This window comes from Penicillium chrysogenum (genome assembly GCF_028827035.1).
Source record: "Penicillium chrysogenum strain IBT 35668 chromosome Unknown utg000001l_segment0_segment0, whole genome shotgun sequence".
NCBI classification, from domain to species: domain Eukaryota; kingdom Fungi; phylum Ascomycota; class Eurotiomycetes; order Eurotiales; family Aspergillaceae; genus Penicillium; species Penicillium chrysogenum.
In genome coordinates, this window is record NW_026622749.1 from 7,964,821 (window position 1) to 7,979,939 (window position 15,119).

At 48.6% G+C, this 15,119-nt stretch overlaps 5 protein-coding genes across 5 annotated transcripts; 1 reads left to right on the forward strand and 4 right to left on the reverse strand.

Annotated features, from left to right (window-relative positions):
* Positions 1-90: 90 nt before the first annotated feature.
* Positions 91-1,890, reverse strand: N7489_003136 (uncharacterized protein; the record flags this gene model as incomplete). The annotated part of the gene is made up of 1 exon (XM_056708891.1): positions 91-1,890. The coding sequence occupies one exon, from the start codon at positions 1,888-1,890 to the stop codon at positions 91-93; it is 1,800 nt and encodes a 599-aa protein (XP_056573193.1).
* A 1,868-nt stretch (positions 1,891-3,758) lies between these two features.
* On the forward strand, positions 3,759-4,094 carry N7489_003137 (putative secreted antimicrobial peptide; the record flags this gene model as incomplete). Its single annotated transcript, XM_056708892.1, has 1 exon — positions 3,759-4,094. One exon carries the CDS (start codon positions 3,759-3,761, stop codon positions 4,092-4,094), a length of 336 nt encoding a protein of 111 aa, XP_056573194.1.
* A 2,669-nt stretch (positions 4,095-6,763) lies between these two features.
* On the reverse strand, positions 6,764-7,283 carry N7489_003138 (uncharacterized protein; the record flags this gene model as incomplete). Its single annotated transcript, XM_056708893.1, has 2 exons — positions 6,764-7,119; positions 7,178-7,283. The coding sequence occupies 2 exons, from the start codon at positions 7,281-7,283 to the stop codon at positions 6,764-6,766; spliced, it is 462 nt and encodes a 153-aa protein (XP_056573195.1).
* Positions 7,284-7,829: 546 nt separating this feature from the next.
* N7489_003139 (CoA-acylating methylmalonate-semialdehyde dehydrogenase) lies at positions 7,830-9,484 on the reverse strand (the record flags this gene model as incomplete). The annotated part of the gene is made up of 2 exons (XM_056708894.1): positions 7,830-8,237; positions 8,309-9,484. The coding sequence occupies 2 exons, from the start codon at positions 9,482-9,484 to the stop codon at positions 7,830-7,832; spliced, it is 1,584 nt and encodes a 527-aa protein (XP_056573196.1).
* Positions 9,485-10,163: 679 nt separating this feature from the next.
* On the reverse strand, positions 10,164-14,697 carry N7489_003140 (TRAPPII-specific subunit TRS120; the record flags this gene model as incomplete). Its single annotated transcript, XM_056708895.1, is given in 4 exon segments — positions 10,164-10,491; positions 10,505-13,422; positions 13,491-14,461; positions 14,532-14,697. The coding sequence occupies 4 exon segments, from the start codon at positions 14,695-14,697 to the stop codon at positions 10,164-10,166; spliced, it is 4,383 nt and encodes a 1,460-aa protein (XP_056573197.1).
* Positions 14,698-15,119: the final 422 nt, after the last annotated feature.

A 15,119-nucleotide genomic window follows, 5' to 3' on the forward strand; every position in this document is an offset into this window, starting at 1 on the left:
GTGAGTGTTAACGCCGAGTACAGATATAGGATAACGGTATGAAAAATAGGGATATTATGATAAGCCTAGCAGATGTCAGTCCTAGTCCTCTCAAGGTAGCCTGATAACATACCTCTTCACTGTTGTTGCCTGTGCAATGAACTCTCTGCTTTCTTTAATCTGAAGAGTTACCAACTCTTGTTGTATCTTGCTGTTCTTCATATCAAGTAGATGTTGGGTTTCAGCGAGAATATTGCCCATCTCCGATCGTATGTAAGTGTACTTCTCCATCGCTTGCTCTAACATTTCGAAGTCACTCGTGGATGATCCTGTTTCCGCCAAACGCAAATCAAGTTTCAACCGCTGGCATTCACCGTCCAGGGACGAGATGTAGCGAAGAATAGCACCTTTCATCCCTTCTTCATCAAGTAGTCCATCAACTGTGTGGTTTTCCTCATCCGAATCCTGTGGATCTTCTTTGTGTTGTGTGCCTCGATGGGATGGATTTTGTAGACTGAGGTCTTCAAGCTGGTCTTTCAGTGTCTGTAGGCGATCAAACCATGCATTCAGAGCATATGATCGTATAAGCCCGACAATTCCTGTCATCCCCTTGGGTATACCAGTTTGATTCTCAAGAACGTCATTAGCGAAGATTTCTACGTCTTGAGGCGTTGTCCGTTGAGATGCCGTAGATTTTTCAGTGGATTCACCGTCCCTTTGGCCCCGATTTAGACAGAATTCCTCGAATGATTTTGTACTTTCCTGTTTCCTCAGGGGGTCAAGAAATACATGAGGATCGTTGCCTGCGCTGTCTCCATATGCATCGTTTCCATCAAGGTCTGGATAGGGTGGGAATAAAACCAAGACTACCGAAACGGACAAGTTAGTCAAACATTCGCTTTCCATGCGGTTGTGCAGACGGAGCCATTTATTCATACCTTGTTGGAATTCGGGGTTGAGGCTGTCGTTTACGACATGGATAGTGACATGTTGTAGAATGTCTAGGCCGTTTTGCGAATATCGTTCCCCCTGGTCACAGAACATGCTATCGTCCACAAAGCGCTGCCGAGCAATGCGACGATTTAACACTCGGTCCTGTAGTGCCAGCACTCTTGCACGCAGGTGTCGTCCAGTAGGCTTTGTTCTATCGTCCTCCGATTGATATCCTTGCACATATATCGTTCGCGGCACGTCGACAGAAAACGTGATAGGACGATCTTGATCACGATAGATGGACTTGGCAACCGAGTCCCGGGTCGTGAGGTCTTTCGCATGCTCAACATTGGCAATGGTAAGTCGCCCCAGGTCTCTTTTGAGAATTTGTAGGTTTTTCTCGTTCTCGAAGGTGCCGACGGACGTTGAGATGTGATCGATCTTTGTGTTGCAGAGTTTATAAATTCCCGTGCTCTTTTCAATGTCCTTGTATGACGTCCCGATATGGTTACTGAAGACATTAGCATCTAAAGAAAGTCCAGTCCCTAACGCCTCCATGCTTAGGCAAGTGATATGTTGTGCGCAGATAATGCGGCAGCGATGGCGATCCTCCGAGTGGGGATTCGGGTTGGAAAGATGCGATTCTAGCTCCCTCATGGAATCAGCGTCTGTCCCATTATATTGACGGTTCCGCATAACTCGGTCGTTGTCGCCGATGTCCATTACGAATACCGGAGAGGACAGAAGAGAGATCTGAGTGTGATAAAACAGGGTATGAGGGCTATGTTCGGAGAAACGCCAGATTCGGTCGTATCGCGAATATGTCAACAAATGATCATAAGCGGGCGACAGAGTTTGCAAATATTGATGGTAAATCCCCTCGGGTGTGTTAGGAAGCCATGCTGAAAGGACTTCGCCCAACCTTTGCGCGGTGGGATTCTGGGGACTTGGCCCATCGGGAGATCGAGAATCGTCCATGGAAACGAGATTTTTGAATTTTGGTGGAGTGATGTGAGTAGAGGTTGAGGACCAAGGCTTTTATTTAAAACATACCTTTGGACCGCGCGTCTAACGATATCACATTTGGGCAACATATCACAGTGATGCAGCATGGGTACGCGCAGATGGTAAAAGACGGTGTGATTCAATGCGCTAGGATTATTCGCCAGTTGAGGGGTCAGTGGGGTAATCGCGTAAGTGTCACCTGTTTATCCTCCAGGGCTACATCCTCCTACATAAGTTGAAGATCTAGACCGTTTGCCAGCGCAACATAAAAGCACTACAAGGGTTGGTCGAGCTAGGCGCCTCTGATCGAGGGGAAGGTTGCATCCCATTGAAATTGTTATTCATAGGGGCTTGTTAGCGTGCTTATTTATCATTCCTGAGTTGTTGCCTTTCTAGTTATACCGCTGTTCTATATATAAATTTCGCAGAAATGGTCAAGGTATCTCTATAAGTTTCAAATGGTAGTTTTGGCAGTCTATACTGCTCTTTCCTGTAATAGTCTTACTAGCAATACATACGTATGGACCGAGATGGCATAATAAGGCACGGTTGCCCTCAGTTAAGTGGCTATTTTTCCACGGTCGTCCCATCGATGTCGAGATAATCGCATTATGAGCTCTGAATTACCTGTACAATGATCAAGTTGTCGTCTGATCTTGTACTTCCTTTAGGTCTTCGCTTCTGATAATCTCTCCAACTTGCCCTTTACAGCAATCGACTAGCAAGCAATCCCCCGTAGTGCTAGGTATACCCCGTTCTATATCTCGTAAGATAGTTTCCTATTCACATTTACTTCTAGTCTATCGCATACTAAACTAAGCTTTGCTGGAAGCTTATCACCTAGCATCCTATCATACCAGTTGGATAGCAGCAGTATTGAGCGCTCCAGTTAATTTCATGATAGGACTTGTAGTCCGTTGTTAGTCTGGTAGGTTGGTGAAGGACTAAGCCCGTAGTATCCAAGGGTGGAGATATACTGCGAATACTAGTCTGCGGGGTCAAGGTTATGTATGCGGCTGAGAACCATGGACATCATGATACGAACGGCTGTCTTCCGCGTATGGTAATCAAGCCACTAGCTAATCGAAAGTTAACCCGAATTCAACCAGTTAGAGGCTAGCAGCTGCATGTCTAAGTATGTTTGAATAAGCTAGGAACCAGACCCAATACTACTGTCTCTATATAGCTCGCTCGGTTATAGTTGCCACCCTAGGGGATGGGTGGCTGACACGAGCGGGATTGGACTCTCCCCACATCTCCAGGCTAGAGTGCACACCAATCGGCATACTGACTTGAATATATTTAGAGGTGTTTTGAAATAAGGTTCGGGGGAGAATGTCTTTGTTCATAGGGTGAATCTAATTTAATTCATCCTGTACTGGAAGATATACTATCTCCTTCTCCTCGTTCTTGAATTCCCCCTCAAGACTAGAATTCCATCCCTATAAGATCTAAGCTTAGATAATTAATCATATTGAGCAAAATTGGTGTGGTCCTGATAGTCTGACCCCATTCCGGACTCAACACCGACGGAGGTTACATCGCATCAAGTATGACCGGGGTAACAGAGTCCATTTTTCGTATTCACTTCTTAGTCCACTTGGCACACATTAATACGAGCTGCAGTTGATATAGCACACAGCTAGGCCTTCTACTGTGGTTTTCCATTGGATACAGCTTCTTCAATACCTCGTAACAGACATCAGCGAGCAAACCAAACCGCCCGTCAGCTTATAGCATTTCCAAACATATAAAGCAGCGATCTGCCCCCAGCTCGACCCATTTCTTAACAAACCAACCCATTATCTTCCGGTCAGAATAACTTGAAATCCAATTCCACCATGAAGCTCCTTATGATCACCACCCTCCTGTCCTCTCTCCTTGTCTCTACAGATGCCACAGTGGTCAAGGCCTACAAAGGCACCGCTTGCAAGAAGGATAACTATATTGGCTCGGTGAGCGCCTGTGGAAGCACGGGGCTATCACAAAACTACAAAGTCCAAAGCCTCTCACTCAACTTCCAAAAAGCAACAGCCTCGTTCTATCAGCAAAAGCCCGATAGAAACGGAAATTGCGTGGGCCCCCGTATCTCCAAGAACTCCGATCAGACGTGTGTCAAACTTCCTACGGGCTGGGATCGATTTGGTTGCGTAAAGATCCATGGCGGAACTTGCTGAATCTCGGAGCTTTACTCGGTCAGGGCTTTGAGAAATATCTCTTTTATGATGTAAATTTGTACTCGATTGCCTGTTTCTGTCCATTGTTAGTTCCTAGATGGAGTATTTCGGAACTAGGTCGATCAATGTATGGTAGTTCGGGGATGAGGCATATCAAGGACATGTTTGCTCTCTGCTTTTGAGCTTTGAATCCAATCTCATCGGGCAATTTTCTCATAACCATTGAGGTTTCCAGGCCTGGCAGTTATAGAGAAATTCTTTTGTCACGTCAGAATCACCCAGCCTCGTGTCGGGCCTGGAGGCCCCGGGGTTAGTTCTCGCTTAGGTAATATAAACGCCAAGACTCTGCGGTTCCACCCGCGCAGCCCTAAGTGGATCTTGAAAACTTCAATTCCCATAAAAAAATGAAGAAGGCGAAAAAGAAATCTCAAGTTCTGTTTTTAGGAATAGCCGAACGCGGGGGTCGAACCCGCAGCCTTAAGATTAAGAGTCTTACGCTCTACCGATTGAGCTAGCCCGGCCGGGCTGTTGAAAGATCACGGTTTTAATGATACTTAGCTCGTTCAACCAAAAATCAAACACTAATTTGCTAGGGTATACAGGGTATCGGACACATTGTGTCCTAATTCAGTCTACCCCTTTGCATTGCGGATATTATTGCTGCCTTGTCTATCAGTATCGCTTTTGAGATCAGCCTGGTAATCCTATATCATTGTTTGTGTGGGTATGTAAATTTCAGTTTATTCTCCCATTCTTGACCTCGGATATATATATAATATAATATGGCCCTGGCGCATCCCTAATCTACTCATGTCATCTAATATCCTAGAAAGCATAATATGCTCTCACGCGGCTCTTACTCAGATATCGTGCCAACAAGATACCAACTAAATCAACAACAGTATGAAAATAATTGCCTGAGGCGCGGGAATACAACAAGGGAGTCGACGAGAAACTCCACACCGGACAGACAGAAACAAGGGCAGCAGTTCTAGTAAATGAAACGTCCAGTTCGGACCCTATAGCCAATGTAAACTCATATAGGTCTAAAGACCGAGAATAACATACCGGGTGGTCCAAGCACCGACGCCGCAATTGGCAATGGCTCTTCCCTGTCCGTCACGATAGAATTGTATGGAATATGACCAACTAGACACCCCATGAGTACTGTATCAAGACAGGGAATACATACTTCCTGGAAAGTCCTCTGAAGGCTTGAATATGCACATGAACATTGCATTGAAGACGGTGCGGATCCTTCATGGCTTATACGTCTTCTAACTTGCGAGAACGTATGGTCCAGATGCAACTGTATGTGCTTCTCTATTTCCCAGTAAAGCAGCTCTTGGAAGGTACTGGGGTCAATGTGAAGGTCCATCGTATGAAAATTACGGAGGGAGGACTATGAGATTACCTGCCCTGGCTTGGTCCGGTAAACGATGGCCAGAGCCGTGTCGTCGGTATTGTAGAGGCTAGAAAGTTCTGCGGAAGTCAGCGTAGGCCCTCGAGTTATGTGTGAAAATTGGATGTGGGATCAAAAGGTACCGGACTTCGCCCACTATAATACAACGTTCCTGTTCCATGCTGCAAATTTGTCTTTGCAGTATAGGAATTTGGATATTGGTTTGTGTTCGGCCGACCTGAAAATCAAAGAAGACGCTTTCTAGCTGCAGTGTTCTAGCCGAGTCCAGTAGCGAGATTGGGATTCGAGTATACTCATCGGGCGAATAAGACTTCTAGCTCTAAGGTTTGGGGGGTTATTGGTTTATCCTTAAGACTAAGGTTCAACTAAAGCCATATTAGTCGTCGGCAAAGAAGCGAATTATACGTAATATGACACACTACGTAATTCTAACGTCGTCTATTTTAGTATTTCTCTCCAACCTTGCAATTTTTAGCTAGGTCTTCCTCTATATCCATTTCAATACACCTAGGTATCAACTTCGCTCCGATGGCATCAGATAAGCAAGATTGCAATCAGCTCGTGAGATTCTTTAGTGCAGTATTCGGAGGGATCGTTGCATTTGTTCTAGGTAGAATCGCGGAGAAATGCTACGATCACTTTCGACGGCGGTATCGCTCTGCCAATACCACAACATCCAACGCAAGAACCTCCGCCGGTGATGATAGTCGCGCACTGGATAACCCAGACAATACTCTCTATCCTCCAGTTTACAACACACCTGTTACATCGCCGGGGCATGCTATTTCAGATATGGATCGAGATATCAAGAATGGGTGGCATATCAGGAGGATCTACACAACCCAGAGCGATAAGACCATGGAATGGTTCTCTTTAATATTCCAGGCCTTTAAAAGGGAGCCTTAAACAGGATGCGAAGTAGGGAACAGAGATAAAAAGAGACAATGAGGACTTCTATGTATGCTCGGTTATCACATCAGCTACCACCTAATTGCTCTAGGTGTCGTTGACTTTGCAGACAAAATATAATTGAATTGCTCTTCTTAGTTTATAATTATTAAAAGTTTATAATTATTAGAAGAAGATTTTATATACAAAGGCTCGTCTTTGCTTCACCCAAAGGCTACTAGTCACCAGCACTGCGAAGAAGTGCGAGCCTGTCGCTGGTGGCCCCCACTCCACACAATCAAGATTAGCCGTCTCGAACGTGGGAGCTTTGGATGGGGGGGTCGAGAAATCAATAAATTCACCATTTGATCAAGTCAAATGGCTTCAGCAGGCTATTTGCTTCATCGCAGGCCACAGTTTTCCAACTATGGGGTACAACCCTAACGACCATAGTACTGAGGTGGACGACGAGTTCGGGCCGATCGGCGGCGCGGAGAGGAAGCAGAGGAGGCAGAGGACGAGGACGGGCGGTTCGCAGGCGGCTGGGCGGCGGCGGCGGCGGGCACCAGGGGGGCCCGATCGACTCGAGGGGGAGGGAGGGGAGGGATGTTGTCGAAGAGGTGGGCGGGGTCGGGGCGGGGAGAATGGCGCGGGCGAGGTCATCCAGCTCAGTACTATGGTTATCAGGGCCCTGCTCCACGTCAGGAGTTCCTCCTGGATAGATTCTCGGCAAAAAAAAGTCTCCATTGTGCCAGACGGTCACAGAGCGAACCCCATAGTCTCCTCAGCCACGCTCGTACCGCCGAAAAGCCGAGGCAGATTCCCAACAGGGCAATACTACTACCAATTAGCGTCGCAGGCCAGTCAAATTGAACCATTTTGAAAGCAGAAAGGGGAGTATATAGAATGGGTACTTAGCTTTGGTGTTTATGAACGAAGCGAAAGTACTTTGATGTAATCGGCTGAAAATAAATACTTTTACTAGGCATTTTGAAGAAGCTACGACTTGAATCTATTGTAAACATCCAAAATAGAAGGAACAACTTGACGGGGAAACTGGGCAAGTGTACCTAGGTATAGATGTGGTGGCCGAATTAGGAAGATACACGCCCCGCTTTAGTGGAGAAAGGTGCGCAAGTGCAGTTACGGCCCGCAGTGGACCCACCGGTTTTGGACGTCGGTGGAGTATGAGGCTCGCTAAATCAGAGAGAGATATCGTCTCAAGGACGGAGGTATACGTAGCCGGTTATTCTTCTTAATTTCAATAAGTTATTATGGATGTACCTACATATACTACGTATCTTAGTCACACGCAATGATCTCCAAGGCTGAAAATGCCCAACATGTCTGCGCCTATCACGAATGCCAAACTAATCACAACACATGTTTCCCAATTCCGCCGTATGCAAGTTGGCGACCAAGAATCAAGTCATCGAGGTTGGCTTCTCAAGCTCAGTAGCATCTTCAGTTCTCCAAAGCGACGTGACAGTCTTCCATTGGGTATAGAATCGGAGACCGTCTTTTCCGTAGAAGTTGAGCAGTCCCGTTCCAGCAACACTTCGCTTGTTACCAGTAAAGGAGAACATGGGAAGGGGAACGGGGATAGGGACATTAATTCCAACCTGTCCGGACTCAACACGCTTCTGAAAGTGTGTTGCGCTAGATCCGGACTGGGTAAAAATCACTGCGCCGTTGCCCCATTCGTTGCTATTGATAAGGTCGATCGCGCTGTTGATTGTATCGGCCTCAATGCAAAGCAACACAGGGCCGAAAATTTCCTCTCGGTAGCACCTCATTTCGGGTTTTACCCCCGTGATAATAGTCGGACCGACCTATTAGATTGACGTGTTAGCAACACGCTTCGTATCGTTGAGTCAACACAAAAGGTTTGGGACTCCCATACCCAGTTTCCATTAGGGAAACCCTCAGGTTTATAGTCCCGGCCGTCCAAGGCGATAGTAGCACCCTCCTTCTCCGCACTAGAGATGAGGTCTACACAGCGATCTCGGCTCTGGGGTGTGATCAACGGGCCCAGATCAGATCGCGCGTTAAACCCACTTCCAGCCTGGTATTTCTTGGCATTCTCAATCAATTCAGGGAGCCATTCGCGCGCCTTACCAACCGTAACTAAGACGCTCAGCGCCATGCAACGCTGCCCGGCCGCCCCAAACGCAGCACCGGCAATGGCGTTTAAAGCATGCTTCTTATTACTATCCGGCAGAAGGGCCGCATGGTTCTTAGCTCCCAGATTCGCCTGCACACGCTTCCCGTTCGCAGTACCACGATTGTAAATATACTCTCCAACCTTGTTCGACCCGACGAACGAGATAGCCTTGATCTCCGGTGCGTCCAAAATAAACTCAACAGCTGGCTTCGAACCATGGATGACGTTCACAACACCTGGCGGGAAGCCCGCTTTCTTGCATAGTTCAGCAATGATCATAGAAGCACCGGGTGCACGCTCCGTCGGCTTTAGAATCAGGCAGTTGCCAGTCACAATAGCAATAGGTAGACTCCAAAGAGGGATCATGGCGGGGAAGTTAAATGGGCAGATTGCTGCGACGACTCCGAGGGGGAGACGGTAGGAACGGGTCTCCATATCCTTGGCTACCTCTAGGACCTCGCCGGAGAGCTGGGTGGTGATTCCGCAGGCGGTTTCGCAGACCTGTAATCCGCGGAGAACATCGCCCTTTGCGTCGGCGAAGGTCTTGCCTTGTTCTGTGACGATGGAAATTGCTAGGGAATCCATGTTCTCGCGGACCAAGTTGGTCAACTTGAACATCATTTCCTGTCGTTTCATGATGCTGGTGTCTCGCCAGCCGGGAAATGCGTTTTGGGCTGAGATCACTGCTGCTTTGCACTCGTCGAGAGTTGTTTCCGGGACTCGAGAGACCACATTATTTGTTGCGGGGTCATGGACCTCGATCCAGCTTGTTGTTTTGGAGCCAACGAGTTCATTGTCGATGAAATTTTGGGTATCATGGATGGTGTCAGGCTTGTGGTCGCCTTTGTAGTTTAAAGTAAGGAGGTGAGTTTGGGACATGATTGAGTAGGGAGAGTAAGTGGTTTCCAACGACATGGGAGGGCTATCTATTTAAATGATCGGAGTGCGGGGGAAAGTCCGAGATTTGTCTAACCCCGCAGTTATGCGAACATTTGAACATACCTAGGTACTATATTCCGATATCTCGATGATATCAAATAGGATCGTTGGCGTAGTCTTTATCTGTCTACTAGAGGTATATAGAATGTACTTGGCGAGATGATTCCCGCATATAAGTCCCCAGGTGTTTGTTGTACCAATTATATAGAAACATATCAGATCGAGAAGTATTCAGTTCACATCCGTACATACCTACATACCATATATAGGTATAGATCATAGATGCTGTTTACCTTTCCAACGAGTCATCGATCATACGGCATTCAGCCTTAGGGATAGTGGATTATACCCCAGCCAATAGAAAGTTGAGTAAAAGTTGAGCAAATGACTGTCAACAAATGCATTGGCCCAATCAGGACCTCATCAATAACGTAGAACTCGAATATATTTGCAATCCAACTCAGTGGAAAATTGGCCACCTGAATCGTCTAGACAGACAGAGCTTTGCACAAAAGGCCGTTTGGGGGTATGCTACATGGTCATCATCGAATCAAGTTAAAAGAAGAAAAGAAAAACAAAAGCTAGACAGGATCTATATGATGTCTATGCTCGTTCAAATGACACGAGACCAGACCAGAACAGTCAGACATGAAGTTCATGAATCGCTCGCATGGATAATACACAACTCCTTCGCATGCCAAATGCGTCGGCGCCGCACCACATCCGCACCAAAGGTATCCATGATACCATCATCGTTGTAGCGGCGAGGAGCGGAATCACCATCATCGAGAGACGGACGCAGGAGTCGAGCTTCCTCGACGCTTGCACCGAGCTCGTATTCGCCACGGCAGAGGACCGTGACACCGATGGAGGCACTGGTGGACTCTCCACTTGCCAGGATAGGGAGTGCTTGCTGCAGCATGCCGGTCCACACGAGGCGACGGGTTAGATCTAGGGCGATGTTGTTTGGTTGGTGGCGGAGGCTGGGTTGGAGACGGAGAAGGGGGGTGGATGGGGCGCGAGGAGCGGTTGTGGACGGTAACATTTAGGGTGAGGAGGTCGTCCGTCTTGACGCGGAAGCGTGAGCGACCCGTTTGTTCCACTGCATCGGAGGGTGAAGACGATGGCGAGGTCAGAGAGAATTTCATTTCCACGTCTTCGAGGCGCATAGCTTCGACCATACGGTTGTTCAGTCGGACGTTTCGGAGGTCAATGGATCCCTCGCGGCCTGTGGCAGGTTCCTTCCAGCCCCCCAAAACTCTTTTGAGGAGCTCTTCCCGGAACCAGAAGGCTTCGCGAGAGGCCGCCTCGGCTTCGAAAGAGAGTTTGTTGGCGCTGACGACGAATTGTCTCCGAGTGCCGGTGTTGACGACGGGTATAGATGCATGTGGGTTGTCTAGGTAGACGCGAGGCAAAACCAGAACAAACCGACAGACCTGCCCGGGTTGGAGGTCTCCGTCGACAGAGTACTTGCCCTTGGGATCCTCGTTGGTCGCCGTATTCGGTAGAGTGACCATTGTTTGTTCACTTACGCACAGCCACACCGACAAAGGACTCGGCCAGGCATTGCGCAGGTCAAGCAGTACAACACAGTGATCAGGTCCGTAAGCCCCGTTGCCGAGGCGCCCAAGGACTTCCGAGAAGGGGTCGTTATCAGTGGCGGAGAGCAACGCATCTGGCTTCTCTATAGAGTCGACGGGTGGTTCAATATGGTTCTTCCAGGCGAAATCGCCGCTAAACGGAAGAATGTCACAGCGGGCAACCTCAACGCTAGCATTGACCGTGACTGTCAACGGCACGAACAGTTGTCGGGTATAGAATATATCAGGCAATTCACCCGGGGTAGCCCCAACGCAGGAGTAGTCAATCTGGACTGTTGTGTCCTGTAAACCAGGCTTTCCAAGAACGTCGACGGTAAAATTTGCCTTCTGGCCTGCTGCAATCGAACAGTCACTGGGGTCCTGGCCTTGCCGGCGCCATCGCAAAGCGGGCTTAGTTGCTAATTTGAGCTCCAGCTCGTAGATCTCGACTGGCAGCAAATCCTTGTTACTCAGTGCAGACTGTAGCTGTCTGGTGGTTGAATCTTGGAAGGTGAACAGGACAAAGTCCACGGGGCACGAAGAGGCATTCTGAAGTGTAATGGTAAAGGTCTTGACTTCACCTTCCAGGACCATCATCGCCGACTGCGATAGAGACATGGATTCGATTACAAGTGACGGCTGTTTGGCGATGACCTTGACTTCACATGTTGATGTTTCGGGACCTTTCTTGACGTCAACCTTGCCATCCTTTGAGGTCGTCGAGCTCCAAGAAACTGGGCGCTCCGTAAGAGGCTTCTTTGCCCCCAGACCTGTTCGCTTAAACTTGACCTCAGGCTCAGGTTTCCAGAATGTCTTGAAGATGGGGAATCTTCGCGTTCGACAGTATCGCACTTTCACGATACATCCCGTAATCTGAAGGCTGCCTTCCCCGTGGGCGACCCCAAGAACAGTGATATCTTGCACGGAGAGGGGAGCGATGACAAAATTCTCCGCCACTGCATCAAACGGCACACCGCTGCTCTCTAAGCGCAAATGTTCAATCTCGATCTCAAATTCGTATGGGTTTTGCAGAGTCACCTGGAATGGTGCAGGTTCATCAGCAACAGTGAGCATCTCCAACGCCTTGCTAGTAGGTTTGGCGAAGGGATTGTACAGGAACGGATCCTTTTTCGCCTTGTCCGAGCTTGTGGTGACTGCATCCAGTTCCGTTTTGGACCGTCGAACAGGTCTTTTAGGATCTGGCAGTGACAATAACTGGACATCACGAACTAGGAAGTCATCCCAGTATTCTGCGACCATATCAGAAACACCTAGTCTGCTGCTTGCGCTCACGGTGCGCTTAATGTTGTTTAAGAGACGAACTTGTTCGTCTTGTGGCAGATACGGTGGTGATCTGTATGCTTCACCCAGCATCATATCTCCCCGAATAGTCTGCAAAAGCTCAACTGTGAAACGGAGAACTCCATTGAAATCTGGAAGGGCTTCGCAGCAGTTGATGCATGCTTTCAAGACGTCAATTTTCAAGTTCAGATCACCGTAACGATCAAGAACTACATGTCGGAATGCCCGCTCGGCAATACTAACAACCGAATCATATTCAGTCCTTTCTTGAAGCCCGCTCACACTAGATAATTGGCTTTGTCTCTTCTCCCATTCGTAGAAAGACGAAGGTTGAACACCGTAGATTTCCCCGATTGTCGCAAGAAGGAGACGCACACTTGACTCCATATTCCCGGGGCCTGTATCTAAGGCATTGACATCAAATGCGGTGTCGCTGAGAGACGCCAACCCGGCGGCGGGATGAATTCCCACCTCCGCAGCACCAATTTTGCGTGCTTGCACTAGACTTGGTACCATTACCGAAAGAAGTTCACGCAGAATGAATGCTTTCTTTCTAGGCAGGTCCAGAATATTAAGGACAGCAACAACGCCAACGATGATGGGAACAGCGTCAGTCGCAGGTAAGTCGGCGCCAGGGGCAAGCGGCAAAGCCCGGTATAAGAAGTTAGCAATCTCCGACTTCCGGAGTAAAACAGTTCCCCGAGGAAGCTCTAGCTGGAGCAATGGAACCAAGGGTTCATTCATCACGATGTGCTTCAAAGCATTGTCATCCAAGGCTCCGTCTCGAACGCGAGCTGACACCATCAGCCGCGCTAATCGGATGACCGTCTCCGAGAACACCAACTGTGGGAGAGGTTCATCTGTGATGTTGGCGGCGCGGGTATAAAGATTTAAGATGTTGTTTGAGAGATCTGGTAGGAGATTGGCTAGGTTGTGCAAAGAGATAATCCTATTCCCAGCGCTACTAGGGGTTACTGAGTCGCGGGAAGGCTTGGAAGATTTGTCCGCAACAGGGTATAGGACTGATGGAATCTGGTAAGGAAGTAAGCAATCTGCACAATACCCAGGGTATTTGATGGCGTTGTTAGCCATTCACATACCTGGAAATCCATGCCTGCCCACCCAAACATCAGCAGGCAAAGAAGAATTGCTTCGAGCGCTTTAGCATGCCAAATGTAGTCGCTGCTTGCTCGGGCATTATTCACCGCTTCAGTCAGTTCCTTGAGGGCATCGGGCCACCTTCCCGCCTGCAGGAAAAGAGTTCCAATGATCACCCCGGCACGACCCTTGATCCGGTTCTTAGTTCTGTCAGTAGCACTCATGCCACTGACAGACATCCGGTCGCGGCTATGCTCCTTCGGAGACGCTACTGAAGGTGCTCTGCTGCCCGAATTTGTACGACTGGATAGGTGGATTGCCCGAGTGATTTCATCAAAAGTCGTAGGGGTCTCATGATCGCTAGGAGCTGGGGAGCTAGCGTTAGAGCTCAATGGAGTACCATCCTGTGTGCCGTGCGGGCTTGATGGTAACTGTGCGGGCAGAGTCATACGATTCAAAAGTCGGTCGACGGGCCGTGGTCGATGTTCTGGGTTCCGGTGCGGGCCCCATGAAGATGCTTTAGGTGATTCGATTGACGGTATGCTTTGAATGGTCTTTGCAAACTCATCCAATTCGGAGAGTAGAACAGACGTAATGTCGCATAGAACTGTCTTCACTGTCGTGGCCTTGGAGGCCTGGGGCGGAGGAACCCAAAGGACATTATCCGGTCCATTCGCGACCTTATCCAAGCCATGGTGATCAAAGACCAAGAGTTGGTTTACCAAAGCCCGAGGGTTCCTCTCCTTCACCCCATCGAGCTCTTCCAATAATTGATCTAGTCCCTCTGGAGTTGGGTGCTTCTCCTCGTCGCCGGTGCTCTCGGGCAATTCGGACCCATCTGCGATCGCAATAATCACCAATGGCTCTCTGTATAGTTCAAAAGGAAATAGTTCAAGATGCGAAGTCGGAGGGACCGAGAAGGTAAGGTCATAAAGAATGAGTCCGGTAGGAAATGCTAGCGGGGAGAACATGTCTACGACAAGAGTAGGTTAGTATACACACTAGCAATATTCAGACTTCTCGCGATCATGAGCAGGGCATACTTCTGTTTGGCCGTGCATCGGGACTAATATCCCCTAGTCGAACTACATTTTCAGCTTGTAGTCGGGCAGCGAAGCTCAAAAAGCGCGAGCGCTTGATCTTGCCGATGGGAAGGAGGAGCGCCCTGAAGCGCACAGGCGCAATTGGGGACAGAGGGTCAACACCCATCCTGTCAGTTGAGAGCGATTGATTATATTAAGCCCACATCCACACAATCACCTAGGCAAGCTTTCCGCGTCATGCAATAGGGGAGATTGCGGGAGACTGGACGAGAAGCGGGTCCGGGGTCTCCTATGAGTGTGTACACACGGAGATGATACTCGGGACAAAGGCGGAGAGCGGTGGCAATTCTACAACTGATAAGAAAGATAAGCCCGACGTAAACTCCGCAGTCTCCAACTCTCTGCCCTCATCCCACCAGATATTCTTACTTTGTTTTGTGTTTTCTTTGTCTTTGCCGGAATTTATACTCTGTTCAGCGTTCTACCCCTTCTTTTTTCCTCGACCCCGACCGAGCGCTTCGCGATCTGGGTAAACAGTCCCCCCGAGTTCACGATCTCCACGGCAGCCTAGACAGTCTCGATCCGATC